This window comes from Colletotrichum lupini, chromosome 5 (genome assembly GCF_023278565.1).
Source record: "Colletotrichum lupini chromosome 5, complete sequence".
Taxonomy (NCBI): Eukaryota; Fungi; Ascomycota; class Sordariomycetes; order Glomerellales; family Glomerellaceae; genus Colletotrichum; species Colletotrichum lupini.
In genome coordinates, this window is record NC_064678.1 from 732366 (window position 1) to 756344 (window position 23979).

General features: G+C 51.4%; 7 protein-coding genes across 7 annotated transcripts; 2 read left to right on the top strand and 5 right to left on the bottom strand.

Moving 5' to 3' along the window:
* Positions 1 to 1171: 1171 nt before the first annotated feature.
* On the top strand, positions 1172 to 3639 carry CLUP02_09645 (GMC oxidoreductase; the record flags this gene model as incomplete). Its single annotated transcript, XM_049288623.1, has 3 exons — positions 1172 to 1245; positions 1549 to 1753; positions 1918 to 3639. 3 exons carry the CDS (start codon positions 1172 to 1174, stop codon positions 3637 to 3639), a joined length of 2001 nt encoding a protein of 666 aa, XP_049145767.1.
* Positions 3640 to 3739: 100 nt separating this feature from the next.
* Positions 3740 to 4204, bottom strand: CLUP02_09646 (uncharacterized protein; the record flags this gene model as incomplete). Its single annotated transcript, XM_049288624.1, has 3 exons — positions 3740 to 3836; positions 3954 to 4013; positions 4185 to 4204. 3 exons carry the CDS (start codon positions 4202 to 4204, stop codon positions 3740 to 3742), a joined length of 177 nt encoding a protein of 58 aa, XP_049145768.1.
* Positions 4205 to 4239: 35 nt separating this feature from the next.
* Positions 4240 to 6627, bottom strand: CLUP02_09647 (uncharacterized protein; the record flags this gene model as incomplete). Its single annotated transcript, XM_049288625.1, has 1 exon — positions 4240 to 6627. One exon carries the CDS (start codon positions 6625 to 6627, stop codon positions 4240 to 4242), a length of 2388 nt encoding a protein of 795 aa, XP_049145769.1.
* Positions 6628 to 6960: 333 nt separating this feature from the next.
* CLUP02_09648 (uncharacterized protein) lies at positions 6961 to 7731 on the bottom strand (the record flags this gene model as incomplete). Its single annotated transcript, XM_049288626.1, has 2 exons — positions 6961 to 7362; positions 7405 to 7731. The coding sequence occupies 2 exons, from the start codon at positions 7729 to 7731 to the stop codon at positions 6961 to 6963; spliced, it is 729 nt and encodes a 242-aa protein (XP_049145770.1).
* Positions 7732 to 9333: 1602 nt separating this feature from the next.
* Positions 9334 to 10059, bottom strand: CLUP02_09649 (uncharacterized protein; the record flags this gene model as incomplete). Its single annotated transcript, XM_049288627.1, has 1 exon — positions 9334 to 10059. One exon carries the CDS (start codon positions 10057 to 10059, stop codon positions 9334 to 9336), a length of 726 nt encoding a protein of 241 aa, XP_049145771.1.
* A 1361-nt stretch (positions 10060 to 11420) lies between these two features.
* On the top strand, positions 11421 to 12653 carry CLUP02_09650 (uncharacterized protein; the record flags this gene model as incomplete). Its single annotated transcript, XM_049288628.1, has 1 exon — positions 11421 to 12653. The coding sequence occupies one exon, from the start codon at positions 11421 to 11423 to the stop codon at positions 12651 to 12653; it is 1233 nt and encodes a 410-aa protein (XP_049145772.1).
* Positions 12654 to 13099: 446 nt separating this feature from the next.
* CLUP02_09651 (peptide synthetase) lies at positions 13100 to 23593 on the bottom strand (the record flags this gene model as incomplete). Its single annotated transcript, XM_049288629.1, has 6 exons — positions 13100 to 14430; positions 14503 to 14556; positions 14622 to 16581; positions 16678 to 19331; positions 20064 to 23405; positions 23464 to 23593. 6 exons carry the CDS (start codon positions 23591 to 23593, stop codon positions 13100 to 13102), a joined length of 9471 nt encoding a protein of 3156 aa, XP_049145773.1.
* Positions 23594 to 23979: the final 386 nt, after the last annotated feature.

Sequence of the window (23979 nt, forward strand, 5' to 3'; positions counted from 1 at the left end):
CAATGTGCCGCAGGTCTCCCAAGGGGTACATATGATTTACGTACACAGACTTGTGTGGGCTCTTCTTGCCAATGGTTTACCAAGCAAACACCCGCAGCAGAGTTGAGCAAATGGAGTAAGTTGATGACGATCGTCTTCTTACGTTCAATTTTTGACTTTCCCATCCTATCTTTCTCCTCCTTATCTCTTGACGTCTCAATGCACACAAGACATGTAGTTGGAGGCCATGAGACAGATTCGGACACAGACCAGAAAGCATAACGGGTAGCCGAGCGGCGCGCGGCAGCTTTTCTGCTCTTCCTGCTCGAGAAACGAGGGGCGGACGCTGGCGAGGGTTTCGGTCGTGCGAAAGGGTGGTGCCCGAGTTTAATTAATGGAGGGTATTGGTACGACTGTCAGGGGTATCCTGGGCACTCCGTCAGCAGGCTGCGCGGCGAGGGACGAGCTTTCTAAACACAGATACCGAAGAAGATCCAAACCGTTGAGCCCCCGAGGGGCAACTCGGGAGAGAGAGAAACGGGGAGACGGGGAAGAGCCGGGAAACGCAGTTGTTAACCCGTCAATGCTTCGATAGACGTGGAGTTATTATGGAATTGTTCATAACTGACCGAGACGGATGATTTGTTCAGACAGGGTCACGTCGACTTGTCCAAATGGGCCTGACAGGCCTATCCTTGAGTCGTGAACCTAACCCTGGAAGCGACCGGCCGGCGCAGCTCCGCAATTGTCAACGGTGCTTCGCCGGATAGGCACGTTGATGGCACGGTAACATTTGCCCGGGTACACAGCCATCCCCGTCGGCGAACACGTTGAACCGTGGGACGGTTGATGTTGCTTCGCGGCGTAGTAGGGGGAATTTGCTGTGCCGTTCGTCTCTGGTAGAGCAGAACGCAACCGAACCTGCATAAGTGTCTGACATTCCCTCGTCATCCATTCTTTTTCCCCTCTCTTCAAGGTTGGGGTAGACAGTTTGGCAATTGTCCAACAAGTCGTGTTGTTGGACCGGCGCGCTGGTAGCTTACACGCGCATTTATAAGTGCTTACGCTGCCGTGTGACACCACCGCAACATACCGCCACCATTTCCTCCTCTCCCGGGACTTCTTCAGCGGTACCTACGAATAGTTTAGGTATAGCATATGAGGATTCTCGGCACCCCACTAAGCTACCATCATGTTCCCGTCCCTCCAGACCTTGAAGGACGGGCGACCTGGGGCGGAGAACAAGGATATTTCTTTGGGCCGCGTGTATGATTACTGGCGCCGTTTTCTTGGACTACGGATAAGAAGCCCTGCTAACTTGCTAAAGAAGCTTGTAAGGGGATTAATAACCGCATTATTGACATTCGACTTTCACTTGAGGCAATTTTGGGGGCTGCATACAAAAAGAGACACGATCCTGCTGCCGCATGGAACATGGCACGCCACAGCACGCCCTCCACTTCGTGTCGTTTGGTACCATTGACGAGGTTTCCCGAACCTAGACTTGATGTGCAGATATCACGCTTATTGTATTTGAAAGCTCGAGCGTTTGCTTCTCTTTTGATCTAGGCTCTGGCAGAACTTGGAGAAGCGCGTTTCTCAGATCGCCGAGCCGAGGGTTCCTAAACTTTATTTTCTCGAGCGCGTGGAAAAAGATCGCTGCATCGTCTTAGCCATGCTTGTCAAGTCGAGTCTCGCTCTCGCCTTCGCGGCCCTTGTTTCGGGTGCCACTTCCTCCTCCTCGTCACAGCCCTATGAGGATGCCTACGATTATGTAAGTTGTGCCCAGCTCTGCTCTCGGACGTTTGCGTTGCTTCATTTACGGGGTCTCTCTGTCGGACGTATTCGCTTGTGCCCTCTTTAGTATTTTGCGTTTGACGCGGCCCGGGGGAGGTTTGATTACCTGATACACTAACACTTCGTCTTTTCCCCTCTCAGATCGTCGTCGGCGGTGGCACTGCTGGAGTAGCCGTGGCGGCTCGTATCAGCGAGGGACTCCCTGCCTGCAAGATTCTCCTCATTGAGGCGGGACCCGCGGTGTGGGATGAGCCTAAAATCAACGTCCCCGGCATGAAGGGCTCGACGCTGGCCACAAAGTACGACTGGAACTTCACCACCGTGCCGCAGTCCAATGTCAATAGCCGAACTTTCACGGTCAACCGAGGCAAGGTCCTCGGCGGCAGCTCCGCCCTCAACCTCATGTCGTACGATAGGGCTGCGGTGGCCGAGTATGACAGCTGGGAGGCTCTCGGCAACCCGGGATGGAATTGGGAGACGATGATTGCCGCCATGAAGAAGTCGGAGAACTTTACTGGCATTAATACCGATACGTACGGGTCCGAGGGTGTCGGCGAGAGCGGCCCGGTTAAGGCTGTCATCAACCGCATCATCCCCGAGCATCAGAAGACGTGGATCCCGACGATGAATGCCCTCGGCATTGAGAGCAACTTGGAGTCGCTCGGCGGAGACCCTCTCGGAGTGATGTATCAGCCCAGCAGCATTGATCCGACTCACTACAATAGGTCTTACAGCGCCAACGCCTACGTTCCCATTGCCGGCTCGAACTTGGAAATCCTTTCTGATACCACGGTCCTCAAAGTCAATCTCGGAAAGGCAACGGGTGACTCGACTCTTCAGACGGCCACAGGAGTCACCCTTTCAGACGGAACCATCGTCTTAGCCCAGAAGGAGGTTATCCTATCTGCTGGCTCCATCCAAAGCCCAGGCTTGCTGGAGTTGTCAGGCATTAGCCAGTGCTCCGTTCTCAACGCCTCCGGTATCGAACAATTCATTGAACTTCCTGGTGTTGGCGAGAACCTTCAAGATCATCTTCGAATTCAAAGTTCCTACCAGCTCAAGGACAATTACACCTCCTTTGACATTCTCCGCAGCAATGACACCTACGCCGCTGAGCAGCTGGCCCTCTGGAACGCCGGACAAGTCTCGCTTTACGACTACACCGGCAGCGGCTACACCTTCACGACCTGGGCGCAAGCCATCGGCAACGACTCGCGCCTGGTAACCCTCGCCAAGGAAGCCGCCGGCGAAGACCCCAGTGTCGTTGATAAGAAAAAGCTAGAGTTTATGACCGATCCTTCCATCCCCCAGCTTGAGGTCATCTTCTCGGATGGCTACACCGGCGTCAAGGGGTACCCCGCGTCAACATCTCCTCTCTTTGGCGAAGGGTTCTTCACCCTCATCGCCGCGATCATGCACCCCTTGAGCCGGGGCGATATTCACATCAACCCTGCCAACACCACCGGAAAGCCTGTCATCAACCCGAACTACTTTGCACACGAACATGATCTGGAAGCAGCGATCCAGGCCATCAAGTACTGCCGCAAGATCGCAAACACCGAACCAATGAGATCTATCTGGGAGAACGAGTACGAACCTGGATTGGATGCTGTCCAGACCGACGAGCAGTGGAAACAGTTTGCTCTCAACACGACGTTGAGCATCTTCCACCCCGTCGGAACCTGTTCCATGCTCCCCAAGGAGGATGGCGGTGTTGTTGACAGCGACCTGAAGGTGTACGGCACCTCCAATCTGCGCGTCGTCGATGCTAGTGTCATTCCTCTGCTTATCTCTGCACATGTGCAAACTGCCGTCTATGGTATCGCAGAGATCGCGGCTGAGCGCATCATCGCAGATGCTTAGAAGTGATCGTGCGGACAAGGGTCTATGACATGATTGATGACAGCATAGACTAGCGTCGGAGGATTCTTTTCATAATTTTAATGATAATTTTTCACCAATATCAGCACAATTTGCTGAAAGCTCTCGTGTGATACGTTGCGCTTTGTTGCAATATCTGATGAGAAGATGACGAGACCAGGGGCTTCCCTTCGATGAAGCTGTATCATGCTTGAGAATTACCTTCTAGTGATGCCACAGCTTTAAAGCTATTGAGCCTCTTGGGCCGTTGATGCCATCTTGCAGGTTGTAGCGTTTGAAAATCATACAAACATCACACAGACTGAACTTGAACTCTTGTAGAATGAGTTGACTCAGGGTTGAATAGTCCAACCATGCTGATGGGAGATTCAGTGAGTATAGACAAGAACAACCGTCACAGTTATAGCATGCTTGAACCAGAGATTATTCAATAGCCTGAAGTGATTTATTTACGGAAAGAAATTTTATACATAAGATAATCTAGAACGAAACATGTACGTTGAAGTGGCTCAGGAGTTCATCGTCACCCGTAGCCGGTACCTGGCATGATCACATCCACTCAGCACTTGAGGGCTCGATCATCTAGTGCAGGTGAGCATGGCGTCTGAAGCGCATGGCCTGGCGCTGGGCGCGCTTGGTGACACCGTTACACTTGCTAGTCTCGGGGGCAGTAGAGTTCGAAGACCCGGTGACAGTGACGGCGGCAATCTTCTCGGCGGCGTGCTCGGCGGTGATCATGATGATGGATTGGGTGTTACCGGTGGGCAAGTCAGGGTGGATGGAGGCGTCGACGACGAAGAGGTTGTCGGTGCCGTAGACCTTGGTGTCGAGGTCGACAACGGCGGTACCGTCCGTCTTGCGGCCATCGTCGGTGCCCATCTTGGCGCTACCGACCCAGTGGTCACCAGAGATCATCTTGGTGCTGATGATGTCGTCGGGAGTGGCACCGGGGGTGACGTAGCTGAGGGTGGAGTTGCTGCCGCTGGTGAGGTCGAGCCAGTACTGGACAAAGTCGGACATGGCCTTCTTATCAGCGGCGTCGATCAACCAGGGCTTGGTGTTGAGGACGGTGTTGCCGGAGGCGGTGATGCCGAGCTCGCCGAGGGTGGAGGTGCCGTGAGTCAGGAACGTGCGGACGGTGATGATGCCGTTCTGCATGGCGCTGGCAGTACCCTGTAGGTAACGGGTGCGGCCGTCGGAGCCCTCGGCGGAGGTCCAGAGGTGCATACGCTGAGCGGCCTGGGTGATGGGACCGGAGCCCTCCTTGTAGAGGTTCAGATCGCTGGTGACGGGGTTGGAGGCGATGGCGTTGAAGGCGTAGGCGCTGAAGTTGGTCTTGGAGTTGAACTGGAGCATGACCTGGGCGTGGTCCTGGAGGTGGTGTCCGACGGGGAGGTCGATCCAGTCGGCCTGGTCGGGGAGGGTGACGCCAGTGCTGGCGGCTCCGGACTTGACGATCTCCAGGGCGTCAGAGCGGCCGATACCAGAGTTCCACAGGAGACGGGGAGAAGACATGGCACCGGCGGCGAGGACGACCTTGCCGCCAGCGTTGACCTTGATGATCTGGGTGGTGCCGTCGGCGGCCTGGGTAAGAACACCGGTCATCTTGCTACCGGTGCGGAGGACCTGAATCACCTTGGTCTCGAGCTTGAGGGTGAAGTTGGGCAGCTGCTGGGCGAAGGGCATGTAGGTACGGGCAGGGCCAGCACGGAGGTTGTCCTTGATGGACCACGAAGGGCGGGAGAAGACGGAGGACTTCTCGTTGGGAGACTCGATGGAGTCAACCTCGTTCCAGCCCTTGGCGCTCAGGAGGCCGGAAAGGACACGGAAGGTCAAGTCATCGTAGTACTTGCCGTCGTCAGAAGGCTCAGTGGTACCGGGGTTGCGCTCGTAGAGGCGGGAAGCGGCGTCGGAGACGTCAGCCCAGTTCCAGCCCGCGGGCCAGCGCTGCCAGTCGTGCTCGGGAGGGTGGATGAAGTTGAGGCCGTTGATGGAACTGGATCCTCCCAACAAGCAGCCGGCGGTGGAGGCAGTGTCACTGCAGAGGGAAGTTCCGGAGAGACTGGTCATGGAGCTGCCGAGCGCAGGAATGTCGTAGGGGGTAAGGGTGTCGTTCCAGGGCAGAGCCATGTCGGAGCCCAAGGCGACAGTGTTGGCAGGGCCACGCTCGATGAGGAGAACGCTAGAGCCCTTCTCGGCGAGACGCTCAGCGGCGATGATACCAGCAGGGCCACCACCGACGACGATGACATCGTAGGTGGTGTTGGAGGTGGTGGGAGCGGGGATGGTGCTGTTGCCAGGAACGGGAGTGGTGGTGCCGTTGCCGGGAACGGGCGTAGTCTCAACGGCCTTTGCGTACTTGGACCAGGTATCGAACTTGGCGGACTTGGCAGAAGCAATGTCAAGACCGAACTGACCGAAGCCAGCGGAGTGGTAGTTCAGGGCAGCAGCCGAGTCGGAGACGGGTGACGGGCTGGTGTCGGAGTAGGCCCAGCCGAGGATAGGGGAGTCGCCAGCCAAGCTGGTCTTGTCGTTGATACAGTTCTGGCACAAGAAGGTGTACGAGAAGTGAGTGCTGTTGACAAAGGTACCGTTGGCGATGGGAACAGCGGAGACCTCGGTGGCAGTGTAGACGTCGGGGTTGGCGTAGGCACTTCCCATACGGAAAGATGTCTTGATATCCTCGCCATCGGCCCAAGCGACGAATAGGAGGCCGTTCAACATGCCACCCTTCAACGAGACGGCACCCCAGTTACCCTTTGTTGAGATAGGTACAACCATCTGACCAATGAAGTCCGTTCCGATGGTCTCGGGGACCGCGATACCGAAGCTGTAGGGGTAGGCGGAAGGCAGGTAGCGTTGGAAGTCGATACCGGTCTGGGGGTCTGAGTAAGCCGAGGCTCGCAGTTGCGCAGTGGCAGATCCAGCGAGCCCGAGAAGGGCCGCTACTCCTGAGAATGTAGAGCGCATGATGGCGATCGTTTGCAAGTTCTTCTCAATATCTCGAGTTTGTTCGGTTTCGTTTTGGGGGATAAGGAGTGGATTTGGAAATTGTTCAAAAAAGGGAACAAGTCTCAAAATGGGAGTGAATGAACGTAACCTCTAGGGTCAACAAGTGAAAAATGAATGAAAACACCGTACTAGCGGTGACTCGAAAAAGAAGGAATGCACGAAAGATGCGGCTCAACAATCAGAAAGAAGAGTCAAGTCGTGTTGAGGTTGGAGGCGGTCCTCTGGCGTTGATATTATATCTCTCCATGCCTTCCAGGCTTCTCTCCTATCCAACGATCCGTCATCCAACAACTAAGTGCCCACCGTGCCACTTAGTATCCGTCCCTGGAGGAACTGTACAAGACGGGAAGGACCCCCACTGAAGCAGGTTTCCTTAATCTCATCTTGCCCAAGGATGGCTGCTGCTTGCATACTGCGCAGTCCGGGGTCCGTAGCGCCAGACCAGGGGGTCGCAGAGATTCTCCGTGTTGGTCTCGGTCGTCGGCAGACCCGCTGAAGTTGGTGAACCCCGGGATGTGCATCCTTGGGGCCGCTAGAATGTTTGATATAAACTTGTCTGCTATCTGGTGCCAAGCGCGCCAACTGAGCCAGCTCGCGCTTTGTTTCAAATAAGAACACCATCATTGGCAGAACTCCCAAACGAGGCCATCGCCGCACTTGCAGGTAGATGCAGGCAACACAGGCGACTTGTCCCTATGACGTGCCGTGTAATTTGAGCTGGCTTGTTTTACTTACATGTGAGGTGTCCCACTTACCGTAATCGCGAAGCCCGCAGGTGATCTGGGCGCACAGTGCCGCCCCCTTTCGTCCCCCTCTCGTTGGTGTCCAACGGTGAAATGGACCGACCTTCAGCGCCTCTGCGGCCAACCAGCTCCAGCCACTTCGAAATCTTCGGATGAACTGACCGAAGGGGGCGGCGGCCGCAGTGGATAGCGGGAATAATGCAACGTTGAGGCGATCGAGAAGGGCCTTTGGGAATTGGACATGATAGTGAGTGAGCAAACAATCCTTCCAGGACGCGGGATGTCGAAAGAGCCTCCCTGCAGCTACCTTTAATCTCATGCACTCCTGTCTACCTAGCGCCTACACTACCGCCATGATGTGACTTCTGCTCACCAAGACATGCCAAATCGAAGACACTTTGCTGGCTAGGCCAGACCATCGGGATCAAGAGCCGAGACTAACCAGTAACAACTAGCTTTTACTGCAACGCTGATCTTCTGGACCAGAACTTTGACAAGATCGAGTTGCTTTACTCGAGACTCTCCAATGTCTCCATCAGCCTCAGGTGGAAGGTCCCCCATGTTTGTAGTCCACAATTACCCCTCATAAGCTGGAATGCCACCTTCTCAATTGGCGGAATTTGTTTGCGTTTAATAATTGGAGTCGATGGATATGAATCAATTGAACCATACTCGGTGGATTCTCGTCCAATTTTACCGAGCTCCTCGGTAAAAGTTGCTCATATTTGCTCCGCCGCGAATAGTGGACGCGAAGGTTTGTTCCCTCTTTTCCTTTGGCGCCGTAAGATTGGGCATGTTTGGCCATTTGGCATTTCCCCTTTTCTTTCGGCCGAACATATTTGGACTTGCTGCGGGAGACAAAACTCATCTCTACCGCGCAATGTGAGGCTACTACGCGTATAGATGCCGTCTATTTATCCGGACGGTTATTTGTGGCATTTGGTGGTGGACGAGTCAGAGAATACCCAAGTAATCCGGGGACGCGGGAACACAACAGGGACTAACCTTGAAGTGACAGGACAGAATTCACCCGAAAGTTAGCGCCCAGATGTCTGTCTCTCAGGGGCTGTTTGGATGTTACACAAGATATTGCTTGATCAGCACTTGACTCGCAGACGGGAGCGCTGCTGATCTGTTGATCAAGCCAACTCCATGGCGCGTTAATCAACTGTCATGCCAAGCTTTCCGACTAGCTTCCACGCGGGAGCCTTGTCCATGGACAAACGGAAGGTGACGGATGAATTTCTCGCGATTAACAGTGCAAAATCCCACAGGCTGCTTCTTCAGGGGAAACTTTCAAATGTCGGAATCGATCCTTGCCAGATTGATAGACATAGCCACTAGTGGAGCAAGCCTGATTATTAGCCATTGCCGAGATCCTGCCCATAATTTGTCGAGTGACGACGACCTCATTAGTGAGCAAACTCACCAAGGATCGTTTCGTTTTCATGGACTCTCCCTTTGTCTTCGGCAATTTCTGGCCGGATGAAACTCTGATTCATTGCGATCATCAATATCACCGTGTTGGTCCTAATTAAGACCTTTCATGTTGCCCGATGAAAAATTCATACAAGAAACTTGACTCGGCCGAGTATGTGCGATTTTCAATCCCTACGTTTCTAAGCCCTCTTAAGCGTACTTACTTAAGTCATATAACAGTCCCTTCGCAGCCTAATCTTTTGACTTAGATAGCACATTCTTTTAATTGTCTTACTCAAGCGAGGGGGCCAAACATGATGCAAAAAGCGCGAATGGCTTCCATCCTCTCTTTTGTCTTCATTCGAACCCGCTTGGCTTATCTTGTACGTAGTGTTCATGTATACCTAGTATCACCAAGACTCACAACTAAGTCCCTCATGTTTGCAAGGATAATATGGCTTAACCTGATGCATTGTGAGCTTTGGGTGCCATTGGTGAAGAGTCAGGGAGCAACACTTACAACATCAGGATGTTCCGGCCATGGGGTGCCATGGACATTGAGCTCTTCAAAGTCTTTCGGCGGATTCTCCAGTATCGCGTCCATCAGATATTTGGTGCAATGTATCGTATGGCTGTAATTGAAAGGGGGATCGTAGCCCAGAGAAATCCACAGGTGCGTCTGCCGCAGAGTGTACATGCAGTGATATGTGTGTTCCTTCCTCGTGACCCAGCCGGCGGTCAAGACTTCGCTCGTCGGTGGTATCTCATGTTTTCCGCCCTTATCATAGTATCGATGCCATGGCCCTTCATTGTGAAATTCTTTGAGTAGGGCCACGTTGTCTTTGTGCGCCATAGGCTCTTTGGGCCACCATTTAAACGACATGGTGTCGAACTCGCAGCCCCTGTCGCGCGCGATTTTGGGTAGAGCGCCGTTGGGAGCGCAGACGTACCCTGATAGGTCGAGGTCCATCTTCTGGCAGGTTTCGCATGATGGAAAGAAGGCGAGATACGCCAGTATTGAGAAGACAAGGATGGGTGGAACGAAGAGATACCAAGATCTCCAAGCTGGGTCGAACTTTTGCCATGGAAGGTGTTTCCTGACTCTGGCGAACCCAGCTTCTTGATAGACGGAGGAATCTCTCGACGCGCCTTCTTCGCAAGACTCTCCCTCAGTCTCGTCTTTGAGGAGAGAGTACTTCTCTTCGCGTTTGCCCGACTTTGGTAACATGTTGTGCTTGACAAGTGGCCGACCCCACCTATTCAATGCTGAGCTGCAGTCGTTTAATGGTGCAGGAAGGCTTTCTGATCAATTCGGAGGCGACTTGACGATGTGGCACCAGTCTGGTTGTGTAGTACTAAAAGGCCCAGGTACAGAGCAAGACACATCAAGTAATGACACGAATGTGCCGCATCAGACCCCAGACACTACTACGACGGTGAACACAAAAGGTTTGATGATAATCACACAGCTGAAGATTCTCCTCTTCGTTGACTTAGGCAAACGCTGGTACATCGGCTCCGGAATACATATCCTCGTGCGGAGCATAGCTCGCTTTCAGATCGGGATTGGCGGACCGAAAGGCCCACATTTCCGGACCGAAGCGCCGATCCACCATCGGTCCGACAAAAATGCACTGCTCCGATCAACTCGCAGACGCTATCAGCGTTGATCATTGTAAGCAAAAATTGGCAGAGTTGGTAGCGTATTGTGTGACTCGAAGAGAGTTGAGCTCGCATAGGTATCTTTCCAAGTCTCAGTCTCAGTTCTTGTACACTCAAGCAGCAACACCCCTATGACCACTGGAGTCTATATCGATGAGTCAAACTACGAAATACTAGTAGTAATTCAACCAGAATTACGGGATTTGTACCACCGAAGCCTACTATACCTTTCGTCAGCTCTACTTCCTGGTCTGAAGGAAACGTGGTCTTTGCCGTGGTTGCAAAACCTTGATCCAAGGGCCGTGCTGGAAACATGAAGCGTCAACAATAGCTCAAGACGACAATCCTTTCCGCGCAATGCTTAGTTGAACTAGCCAGAAGACTAACCTCTAGATAATTTACGAGACATGGCAATGACATGCGTGATTTATCATCTCCCCATTTCAATTGTGAAAGTTCAATTATGTAAGCCAGCTTGGAAACCTCGAGGAGTTAGCGCCTCTGAAAAGGACGAGTAGATCTTACGGTCGCTTGAAACATGGCTGAAACCTCACCACCAAGGATCCTTGAAGCTCCCATGTTCGCGAATGTCCCGATGGGCCCGTTGGGGGTCTTTCGACCATCCGTTGCCCTCCATTCTTCTCGATGAAGAAATACAACTGGAGTTCATCTCTTGGCAAATTCTTGGTGTTCTTGGCCTCCCAATCGGCTATCGTGGCGGCGTTCTTCCTTTGATGATCTTGTTTGTTTGGTTAAACAACAGCCATGCTCTCCGAAAATCGTCCACTGGTGTGGTCCTTCTTGGCGCTATTTCTTATTTTTGTCTGGAGCCTCCGATTACTAGGCGTTCACGACGCGATCGCAGATACAGTTTCAACATTTTTTCCTGATGAATCGAACGAAGAAGCGACGACCGAGAGCGGGTTCATGCGACAAGCCATTGATGTCGAATTTCCAACTCCGATCGACTACGCGCCCATTCGGGAAACATGCTCTCGCACTCGGTTTCGCCCTGGGCTGCTCTTCAGCTGCGAAGAACAGCACGGCGGCATTGGCATGGTGCGAAACCAAATACTGAAGTGCGTCCGGTATGCGATCCACGGCGGAGGTGCACTCGTTTTGCCTTCAATGTCCCTGCGTAACGCGAAAGACATTACCGATATCGAGACGGGAAACGAGGTGCCTCTCGACTACCTATTGGACCGCGAGGCATTTATAACACGCCTGACAGAGGGGTGTCCGGGGATGATCGTGTACGAAAAGGCGACGGACTTTCCCTTCTACGAACACCGTTTAGGGGAGCCTTTGTCTCTGGTGGGAGACCATTTCGAGCCAGACCATCCACGGGAGGGGCTGAGACATCCGCGAAAATGGCGATACTTCTTCGACAACTGGCTCGAAGAGCAGGGAGTTCGAGAACATATGGGTCCAGAAGCTCCAGTACACATCAAGATGGAGCAGTCCTTCCTCGAGTATCCCGTGCGCGACGACGGTGACGCCTTCGTACACGAGTTCGGCAAAATCCTGTCCTTCAGGAATGACACTCGCGCTCTTGCGGCAAAGACTCTCTACCTGCTCAAGGAGAAATTCGCGCTTCCTTTCGATCCGAGAAAAGCCATCAACCCCAATGCTTATTTTGGGGCGCATCTACGACTGGAGAAGGATGCCACTTCTGCCTGGGGGCCTGACGAGTGGCGGTTCTCGCGGATGGATGACCAATTCGAAGAACAATTCCGTTATCTCGAGCGCACGGGGTTGAACGTTGTCTACGTGGCATCTGGAAACCAGACTGTGGTCGACATTTTTGCGGAAAGGCTCAACAAGTATCTCTCAATAGAGACTGGTACACCAAGGAGGAATATTACGGTGGTGACCAAAAACGACCTGCTTCTCGGGGCCGATCGCGAGCAACTTGATGCCCTTACATTTGACCAGCATGCCCTAGTGGATTTTCTGGTCATGTTCAGAGCGAGCGCATTCATGGGCGTCGCTCATTCCAGTTTCCCGTGGACCATTGCCCTGCGGCGGCACGAGCTGAGTAAATATTCGAAATTCGGCAACGAAGGCTCAGATCTACTGAGAGACGAGTACAGCATCATTATGGGCATGGAGGCCGACTACCCATATGTCGACCCCTTTGTTTATGGCCTGTGGCCATAAGGCCATTTCGGCTTCCCGGAAAGAATTGGGACAGCGACATCGTATGGATGGATAATGAAAGCATAGATACCAGCATGTGTATAAGTTTTGACAGGCATCAAAATACATGTAGAAAGACTCTAGCATTATCAAAGTAGAAAAGCAAAAGCAAGAGCACGTCTAATACCACAAAACGAAATTCAACTCCGAGTTCCAAGTTCCCTGCAACGTGGTTGGCGAATCGCACTAGGAAGTGAGCCTTATTTTGATGTCGCCCACCGTCTGGCTGTGCTGATCAATCAACAGATCAAGTAGCCGTCGATATGTCTGCGTCAAGGTCTTCATGGTAGTCTCAGAAAACAGGGACTCGTAATAGGCAAGCGTAGCGTCAAGTCGGGATGGTCCTTCGTTGAATGCCAGTACCAGGAGTTGCTGCCAATTTGCCGGATTAGTTCATGCACTCTTGTTCAAGAGCATGGCTTTTGACTTGCCTCGTGGGGATCCTGCTTCCAGATTGATCGGAACCCAATCTCGATATCATCATCCGAGTACTTGACCTTTCGGTGGTTGACTAGCGTATTGAAAAGTCCAGTACCTTCGCACCCTAGCTGACGCTCGACTTCGGTCAAGTCAAAGGTCTTGTGGTTCAGGCTGCGGATGTTCTCATCTTGGAAGGCCTGCAGGGCCTGAATAATCATCGTCGAATCGTCAAAGCTAGCACAGGCTATCATCATTGATAGCATTGGTCCGACAACCTCATCCGCGTGCGGCAAGTTAATATCTCGATCAGAGACTAGATGCCCAAAACAAACGGTAGAATGACCAGTGTAAACATGGAGGAGCATAGCCCATGCGAATTGAAGAACGTTCGAAAGAGTCACCCCGACCTCGCAGAGAAACTGCTTCATCTCGACTGTGATATCAACTACGAAGTTGATGGAACCCATGGTATGAGGGTCTGGGCCGCTTCTCACCATAGTCTCGATTGGGACCATGTATGGCTTTACGCCCTGTAGCTTGTCGATCCAGTATTCACTGCTTGCGTGGACATCTCGCTGAGAGTTGATGTGCTCGATGTAATCATGAAAACCCGTCAGAGGCTTTGCCCCTGGGCTCTGACCACAATAGAGCGTGACAAAGTCGCAGAAGACGTGTGCTAAGCTCACATGATCAATCAAGATGTGTCCCATGACGAAGTGGACGAATATCTCTCCATAAGAACTAACAAAAAGGCGCACCGAAACTGGAGGTGAGTCGTCCTTGAATAAATTCGAGCGAACGGTGTCGAGATGGAGCCCAGCTCCTTTCGTGGCTTCTTCCACTGAGCTGACTTTTAGGACGGCGATGTCAGCCTTGTGCTCTTTGAGCACCCTCTGGAAGATAGCTCCCGAGGCAAGGTCGCGGATAAAGACAGTCCTCAGTATCGCATGCCGAATGATGGTTTGTTGCCACGCCCCCAGAAGCGCGCCGGTGTCGACAGACGGAGAACCTTGAATGGCATTCAACAAAACAAGACTGTTGAATAAGTATGGTCTCTGAGGCTTGCTAAGGAACGCTTGATACATCCTGTTCTGGAACGGCGAGCAGGGTGACACGGTCTCGACATTGTCGTGAGCTAGGACAGAGTGCGGTACAGGGGCAGAATTGCTTGTTACCCTAGGCAGGGCGTGGTCCATTTCGGGCCTGGTGGCTCGCTTCGTAACTTTGCATGCCAAAAGCCTGATTGTTGGGTTCGCGAGAACATCCTGTGTTGTCACCTCGAAGCCAACTGCTTTGCAGAGTCTCATTGCTTGCATCGCTAGAAGATAAAACAACATCAGCCACTTGCCAATGATTCAGAGAAGCGATTGGATTCTCTGCAGATACTCACCGTAGATAGAATCTCCTCCAAGTCTGAAGAACGACTGCTCAAGGCCAATTCGATCTGGAAATGGAAAGTCAGGTGTGTCTCACGTTGCCGATTGCCGGTTGAGGAGCTTCTTCACTTACGAGGTTCAAGCCCAAGGATTTCCGCCCATATGTCCCTCAAAGTTTCTTCCGTGGAAGAGCCACTTTTATGATCTGAGTCACCATCTTGATGAAGATCAAGTGCGGCCGAAAGGGTTCGATGGTCAATCTGTCCTACCCAGCTCATGACTCGTTGCCGATCTAGCTTGAGTGATAGCTGGACTGGGAGGCTCTTGACAATGAGCCATGTTTCCGGGATCATGTACTGAGGCAACTCCCTCTCAAGCGCCGAAGTCATTGTATTCAGCGCATCTGTCAGCTTCTGGCGCATCTCCTGACTGAGATTCTCTTTTTCGACGATGGCAATGTCCTGGTTGTAAGCGCGTGTTTCGAGATCCGATGATAAAGCTGTCAGGCTCACGACAGCCACAAGGCGTTCTTTGAGTTTACCCAATTCCGGCACCAGGACCATACTGTGCACAATGATTCCAGAGAGATTGTTGAGATGATATTGAATTTCTCCAAGCTCAACTCGCTGGCCACGAATTTTGACTTGCGAGTGATCTTTCCTGCGTTGGATGAAGAGGCTTCCATCTTCGGCATACCTCACCAAATCACCCGTCTTATACAATCTTCGAGTGCCTCTATTACCTTTTAGTGAGAATCTCTTGTTAGATGCCCATGCAGGAGGCTCAATAAACGCGGTCGCGGTTTTGGTCTCGTCGTTGAGGTAGCCTTTGCCCACAATGGGCCCGTCAAGAAGTAGTTCGCCAACAGCCCCAACGGGCATCAAGATGTGGTGGTTCTCCGGATGTACAACCCAAGCGCGACACCCAACCGGCCAACCGATGTTCGTAGCGACTGTGTCTACCTTGAACGGAGCTCCAATGGTGCTGGTCACCGAGCACTCCGTCGGCCCGTAGCTAGGCCTCATGTGGATCTTCCCAGCCCAACGAGCCACAAGATCCTGGCCCATCGGCTCCGCATGGACGGTGATGAACTTGACGGATTCCAAATCATCGGGATCAAGAGTACGGAGGAAAGATGGCGTGAAAGCAGCCCAATTCACCCACTTACGCGCGACAAATCCGGGGATGTCGGACATGCGCTCTTCCTCGGACGGAATGCAGATGCAACCACCCGCGGCAAGAACGGTGAAAATCTCTTCGAGAGAGGCGTCGAAACAGAAGTTTGTGAACTGTAAGACGCGGGACTCGGGCTTGATTTGCAGCCAGGAGGTGTTGTATGCCACGGCTGAGCAAAATGACTTGTGCTGGATCACCACTCCCTTTGGTGTGCCTGTTGTTCCTGAGGTGAAGATGACGTAAAGTGTGTTGAGAGGAGTAACAGAATGGGTAAGCGAAATCGCAAAGTTTGAAGAATTCTCCATGGAAGTCTTGTCGACGACAACAAGTGTTTCCACGAGACTTGTCAGCTTGTTGTATTGTTCTGACGAAGACAGCCCAATCCTGGCCCCAGTCTGCTCGACCACAGACTTATTCCTCTTAGCAGCACCATTTGGATCAATGTGTACGAATGCCGCCCCGGACTTTGCCACCGCAAGCATTGACACCACTGCCCACAATGACTTTTCGAAACAAAGAACGACGATATCTTCTGGCACAACTCCCATAGCCTGGAGTCGCGACGCGAGATTAGTGGATAGGGAGTCCACTTCGGCGTAGGACAAATCGCCGTCCCAGGCACAGATGGCTGGCCTCGAGGGTTGTCTGTTGACTGTCTCTGAGATCATGTCGTGGACACAACGCCCATTGATCTCGAGCTGAGATGAGTTCCATTCCTGCATCTGCTTCTCATCCAGTGCGCTGGTGAGGCATATCTTCGAGATCTGAGCCTCTGGGTCGTCGATTATAGCTTGCACGGCGTTCAAGTAGACAGCTAGAATGCGCTCCGCTTGAAGTTCAGACATGAAGTATGTTGCAGTCTCAATGGACACATGAAACTGCCCTGGATCTTCGGTGATACACAAGGCGATGTCGAACTATTCAAGGCGAGTTAGCATTCTCTTGGTTCATGATGCCACAACTGCAGAAAATTGAGACTGGAGACAGCGAATTACCTCGCTTGTGTCATGCACAAATAGTAGCTCCGATTTGATCCTCTCCGATTCTGGCGTTGCGGTCGTCTTTTGGAAGTTGAAAATCGTGTTGAATAAGGCATCTCCACTGCGTCGGGCTGCATGTTGGATCCGGGCCAAAGAAACTGCCTGTTTGGTGAGATGATCAATATTATCCTCTTGCAATCTAGTCAAGATCTTCGAGATCGTCGTCCTCGGACTTAGTTGTACTCTGACGGGCACGACATTGGCCATCGGGCCCACGATCTCTGACGCCCCCTGAATCGGGATGTCTCTACCGTGGCCGAGGAGACCAAAGACTACGTCGTCTGAGTTTAAATATGTGGACAAAACCATTGACCACGCGGCCTGGAATATGATGGAAATTGTGAGATCTAACTTTCGACATGCTGAGCTTAAATCGCGCTTGGGGAAAGTGGAAGATGTGCGGGTAAACTCGAGAGTTTGAGCTGATGACGATCGATGTTGACGTAGTACTGGAAACAGACATGACGGTGCCCCATCCAAGTAGCGGCACCAATATTGTGCGATCTCATAGGTATCTTGCTTCTCGACATAGTCGATGTAATTGGAATACGGGTAGGTCTCGTGTTGCGGGCAATTGTTCAAAATAGCCAGGAAATTTCGAATCAAGAGGCGAGAAGTCGTTCCGTCAGTGATGATATGCTTTTTGTCCAAAAGACAGTATACAGAATCGTCATCTGCGGTGTACAACTGAAGCTCATGGAGTATCTTGCCGCTCAAAGGTTTAGTTGCGACCGAGGAAGACTGCTCCGCCCACAGGGTTGGCAAATCGCTCTCGCTCCGAAGCCTGTGGACCTGAATTTCGATGTCGACAGCCTTCAACACGAGCTGAAGAAACCTCCCAAACGCATCTTCAATGAAGACAGTTCTCAATATTTGATGCGTCGCAATAATTTGCTTCCAGGCTGCTATGAGGTCATTAGGATTGAGTGGCATTGACCCAGACAGCTTGAAAAGGAAGTGCTGGCTGTACTGATTGCTTGTACCCTTCAGCTGCGACAGTATGAGGCTAACTTGAATTGGAGAGCAAGGAAGGACTGATTCTATCTCGGTACGCGTGATGCCGAGACGGGATTGAGCGAGATTGAGGACGGCGTTGAGGTCCTTGCGTTGAAGTCCAACTGAGGTAACCAGAGGCTCCGAAGGGGATGGAGGCAAGCGCTGGTGTTCGTCCGCGAGGCCGCTAGCAAATGTCCTCAGACTTTGTTCAAATTGATGGAGCCAACCTACCAATAGATCTTGGTGGTGCATCCGAGAGTTCCACTCAACCTGCAGAGACAGCTGATTATCTTTGATGGATGCCAAGATTGAAATCAGGGCATATCTCGATGACCCTGCACGTTGCTGGTTTCTGAGGCCCGAGATCCTCTCCTGGATCTCGTCGCTACATCTCTTGAACAAAGAGCCGTCTTTCTCGAATTGCTGGAAAACCCCGAGATAGTTGAGAGTTACCTCCATGGGATGATGGTGCTCGAACGCCTCCTTGCCAGCTGTGCTCAGGAAACGTGATGCGAAGTAGGCTAAGCCATTGAGTGAAACATTGTTACGGAACTCGCTGACATCGTTGAGAATGTTGCCGTGGCCGTTTGCGATGATGGGAGAGAAAGTTGTGAACCAGCCAACAGTGGTAGACGGGTCCACCTCAGGGACGAAGATTTCTCGTCCATGACGCTCAATGAACAAACCAGGGGAGCGATCGAAAATCTCAACAAACGAGTCAATAACAGAGGCCAACAACAAATCATGAGCTCCCCGTGCAGGCACTCCCTGCGCTGAAACCAGTTGTTCAGAGATATATGAGTCGAGAGTGATGGTATGAGAAACACAGTCCCCGAAACAGTTCCTCTCATCTGCCATGCCCCAGAATGACAAATCAGTGGCAAGTGCATGAGCCGACGGAGGCAAAACGCTGTGTGGTAGTAAGTTCGATGAGAAGCGATGTTGCTCTAATGTCCAATGTTGGAATGATGTTGCTTCGTCTGCGATCGGCGTCTCGAAGAGGAGGTATGACTCCAACTCGCGCAAGAGTATCCGCCACGACACTGCATCTACGACAAGGTGATGGATTGTCATAGATAGGAGGGTCCGACCCTGAGACTCAAATAAGTCCACGGCCACGAGAGGACCGTTGGAGAGATGGATTGACCTCTTGGCCTCGCTGATGCACTCGACAACGTAGTTGAGCTGTTTCCGACTGTGGAACCTTATGCGACAGTAGTCAACGACGCTAATGGCAGATCCAACAGGTAGATATTGCGTCCATTCGCCATCGCGACACTTGAACTGCGCGCAGAGCATTGGATGAGCCTTGAAGAGGGATTCCAGGGCCGCCAGCAGTTCTTGCTGGTCTACGGCCTGGGTGACTTCAACGACCATGGTCTGCTGATCAAGATTGTCTCCCTTGGGCGACGTATGGAAGTGAAGTTTCTGAATGGGAGAAAGGACAAAAGCTTGCGGTCCTGCTGGATCCATAGACGTGGTAATCTGAGCTTGAACTGGCGAGGCAGCTGCTCCAATTGATATGGCTAGGCGCTCAATTGACCGGTACCGAAGGATATCTGCAGCCGATATGTTCATCCCAGTCTGTCTCGCCATACTGCTAATGGTCATGGCCGAGATGGAATCTCCACCTGGATTGTTTGGTGAGCCTCGTGAGAAACGCGCGATATTGATACTGACAAACTCACCGAGGTGGTAAAATGTCACGAGATATGGATGTGGTTAATGCTGCCCACATTAAGTAGGCCCGCTTTTTATAACAGTTATAAGCCCAGCTCCTATCCGCTATTACTATAATAGTTAAGTACCGCATTATTTATAAGTTATATATTTAAAAAGCGAGAAGCGGCCGTTCGAGTCTTTATATAAGTAGAGGTTTTTTTAATTAGTTTATTACTTATAGGGCTAAGGCTATTATTTATAAAGCTAAGGCGTAATATAAATATTTATTATATAAATAACGGCTCTAGGTATCTGGGGGGTATATTATGAGATATAGATATAGTTAATACTACTTATATTAAGTAGGCCCGCTTTTTATAATATATTACGAGATATGGATATAGTTAATACTACCCACATTGAGTGGGCCCGCTTTTTATAATAGTTATAAGCCTAGCTCCTATCCGCTATTATTATAATAGTTAAGTACCATATTATTTATAAGTCGTATACTTAAAAAGTGAGAGGCGGCCGTTCAAGTCTCTATATAAATAAAGGTTTTTTTAACTAGTCTATTATTTATAGGGCTAAGGCTATTATTTATAAGGCTAAGGCGTAGTATAGACGCTTATTATATAAATAATAGCTCTAGGCATCTAGGGGGTATATTACGAGATATAGATGTGGTTAATGCTGCCCACATTGAGTGGGCCCGCTTTTTGTGACATAAAATGAGGTGTTCCAGCGAATTTCGTCCTCGCTGACATTCAGAGCCTCACTCCAGATGCTCCTTAACCTCGTCTCAAGCTCCGTACCATCTCTTTTAGTGCTGTCGTCGTCCATACGTGGCAACAAGCCGGCGAACTCATCTGGAGTAAGTCTTTCAAGATACTGAATCACCCCCTTTCGATCGAGTTTCCCCGAAGAATTCCTTGGCAGGGATTCTAGAATGAACCATAGCTCTGGGTTCATATAGGGCGGTAGCTTGTCAAGAAGAAACCCTCTCATGCAGTTGATATGCTCAAGCCAAGGTGCGTTCAGGATCTTGATAGGTGATGCAGACATGCTTGAGGGCGGCGCTACAATTGAGCCATTGAGCATGACGACGGCCACCAATCTCTTCGCACAAGGCCCAGACTTCGGAACAACGGCGAGACAATGCTGCACTCTGGGCTCAAGGATCAACTGTCGCTCAATTTCTCCCAGTTCAATTCTCTGACCCCTGAGCTTGACCTGCCCATCTCTTCGCCCGACAAAATGAAGTTGACCAGCAGAGTCGTATTTGACTAGATCGCCGGTCTTGTAAAGTCTTCTACCAAGTGCCCAATCAAGGCCCTCAACGAACGAGGTTGATGTTTGTGCAGGATCGCCCAGGTAACCCCTTGCAAGAATTGGACCTTCCACCAGGAGCTCACCTACTGCACCGATAGCTTGAAGGATGCTTGAGTCATTAGGCCTAGCAACATATGCTGCGCACCCGGGAACGGCGAACCCAATGGCAGTAGGGCTGATGTCTTTTGTGAATGGCGGACTGATTGTGCTAGTCACGCTGCACTCCGATGGGCCGTAAACCTGGATGAGTTCTGTGTGTGGTCGACAGGCCCAGCTCTGAATGTTCTTCGCAGTCATTGCCTCTCCACCAAGAACCATGGTTCTCATCGTCGGTAGTGTAACCGGCGTGAACATCTCGGCGAATGAAGGCGTGAGATGTGCCCAATTTGCCCCTGACGCTGATGCAAACCTGGCTAAGTCTGGGCAGCTCAACCGGTCGTTCTCACGTGGAACACAAAGACAGGCACCGACGGCGAAAGTTGTCAGATGATCTTCCATACTCGTGTCAAACCCATAGGAAGCAAACTGAAGGACTCTCGAAGTGGAATTGATGTGTATTCCATCGCTATGAGCTTGAGCCGCATATGCATATGCTCGATGTTCCACAACGACCCCCTTTGGCTTGCCCGTAGAACCGGAGGTGAAGATGACGTAGGCTGGACTGTCGGGAGAAATAGATGGTAGCGGAATAGTGTGGTCTTTCTTCGGAGTGGCCTGGTCTAGATCCAATTGAAGGACCTGACCGACCAAATGCTTGATTGATGGCGCTTGTTGCTTCGAGCAGATGGCAAGTCCAGTTTCTGTGGAGATTGCCAACTGCTGCAGGATCTCCTGTCGCCGATTTTCGGGATTCGAGATGTCAACAGGCGCGAAGGCATTACCACTCTTCAAGACGCCGAGAAGGGCGACGGAATACCATTTTGACTTCTCGAAGCAAAGCGCGATAAAAGCTCCAGGTCCAATACCCCGCTGCAAAATCTCTTGAGCGACAATGGAAGCAGCTTCATTGAGCTCTTTATAGGTCATGTGTCCATCCCACGCGTGGACTGCCTGCGCATCAGGCTGAAGCCGCACTTGATTCTCGATCAGGCGATGAATGCAGGTCAATCGAGGACCAGGCAGCGGAGCATGCATACGTGAGTTCCACGTTGCGACTTGCTGCATGTCCCACCTGCTAATCGCGGTTGTTGTAGCGATGGTAGCTTGCCCATCGTCCATGTCAATCAACCTTGATAAGACGCTTGAAAACGTATGCGATACGTTGCTTGCCATTGCCGACGATAACGTGGCGGTCGAATAAGCGAGTCGCACTTGAATCTCCGAGTCCGAGTAGACAACCTTTAGCACAATATCGAAATCGGAGGCATTATGGGACGAGAGTAGCCTGAAAAACGTGCTGCCGGTGGCGTGGGACATGGAAGGCGAGTAATACGAGGTTACGATGGTGTTGAATAGCTTGGTTTCGTTGGTTCCGAGTATCCGCTGCACCTTGCCAATAGAGAAGCATTGGTGTGGTAGCGCGTTTAAAAAGTCTTCTCTGATAGTATGGAGAAGACCTTGGAGCGACATGTTGTCGATTCCGCCGACGCGGCAGACTAGCAAGTTCATCATCGGCCCAACGATTTGAGATACTCCAGGAATCGGTAGACTTCGCCCGGAAGAGAGGTAACCGAAGCAGATATCCGGGTCGCCCGTATAAGCGTGAAGAACAAGAGCCCAGACAGCTTGCAGCACATTCGATATGGTCACATTATGCTTTTGGCAGAAGACGCGAATGTCGTCTAGACCAACAGCAAGAGGCATCTCCGAGACGTGGAAAGAACCGGCACCGCCTGCTTGGTTGTCGTTCATAACAGGGAAAGAACATGGCTCTGTCCCGTCCAGATAGTCAACCCAGTAGTCGAGCGCGCCGTCTTCATCCGTCTGGGTCTGTAAGTAGTCGATGTATCTCTCGTATCCAGGTGCTTGGCTAAGAAGCCGAGAGCCTTGCAACCCTTTGACCAACTCACCTACGATTATCATCAAGGAGCTACCGTCAACGGTCAAATGGTTTAAGTCCATCTGAAATAAAACTCGACCTGGATTTTGGATATCGACGTAAGCGATGATTTGGTGCTGATGTCTCTCTTCATCTGCATTGACTGTCCCAAGATCCCCGTTTGCGAATTGACGTCGTATCTCCTCCAGATCCTTCACATGGTTGATGACCAAAGGTTCCGGTTTAGACTTGAGAACAACTGCATCTAAGAGACGGCCAGATGTGGTATCCGAGGTTTCGACGTAGACAGTTCGGAGAGTTTGGTGACGGTGAATAATGTCGTTCCAACAGGTTTGGAAGTGATCCAGATCAAACTCAGCCTCAGTCTCAAAGAGCCCAAGCGTCCGGTACAGTCGCTTAGAGACCATCTTCTGACCAATATACATGCTCTCTTGCATTGGGCTGCAAGGATAAACGTCTTCGACAGCATCATCGCTCACGTTGTGTTTCTCTCGCAACTCGTGAAAAATCCTGGCAAAATCATAGTCGGGAGGCATCTGCGGGAATATACCATCTCCCTGCCTCAGTTGTTCGGTCGAAGAACACCCTGCTTGATTGCTGAAAGCTAGCGAGGCGACTTCTTTCAGGGACCTGTGGAGTAGATCTTGGAACCGGACGCCCAGGCCTTGCTCAGCGCATTTTTGGTACAGGTGAACTGCTTTGAACGAGTCTCCTAGAAAAGGATGAGCACCTCCATGAGGATAGAATTGAGAAAATCTTGCGGGGCTCACCTCCAAGGGTAACAAATGAAGACGTATCTTCAATATTTTCAACCGGAATCGTCAAAATGTTGGAAATAAAAGTTCTGAGCTGACTGAAGACGACTTGCGTCGTGCCTTCCGGAACGGCGGTGGCAGCCATGACGGGCAAACGTGAGATCTCGATCTGGATTGTAACGCAACAGACTTAGCTGAGGTTGAGTACTTGCACTTCACTGGTACAGTACCTCTAGTCAAGTACTGAGTCACTCGTCAAATACAATCGCAGCTAGAATGATCTATATCAGACTATCCAAGGTTAACACTATAGCTAGAAACGATGAAATGCCCTAAAAGCTTCGAAGAGCTGACTGTCCAGTGTCTACCTAGTATGCATGGCTCTATGCTGAAATGCCGCTCGCAAACTTCGAGTCGTTCTCAGCATCCACCTGGCCTGCCACGCCGGACTGGCGTGAACATGTTTCGGTCCGAACCCCAACTCTATTCCGAAGCAGCTTTAAACGCCAACTACATGTAACTGGCTCACAG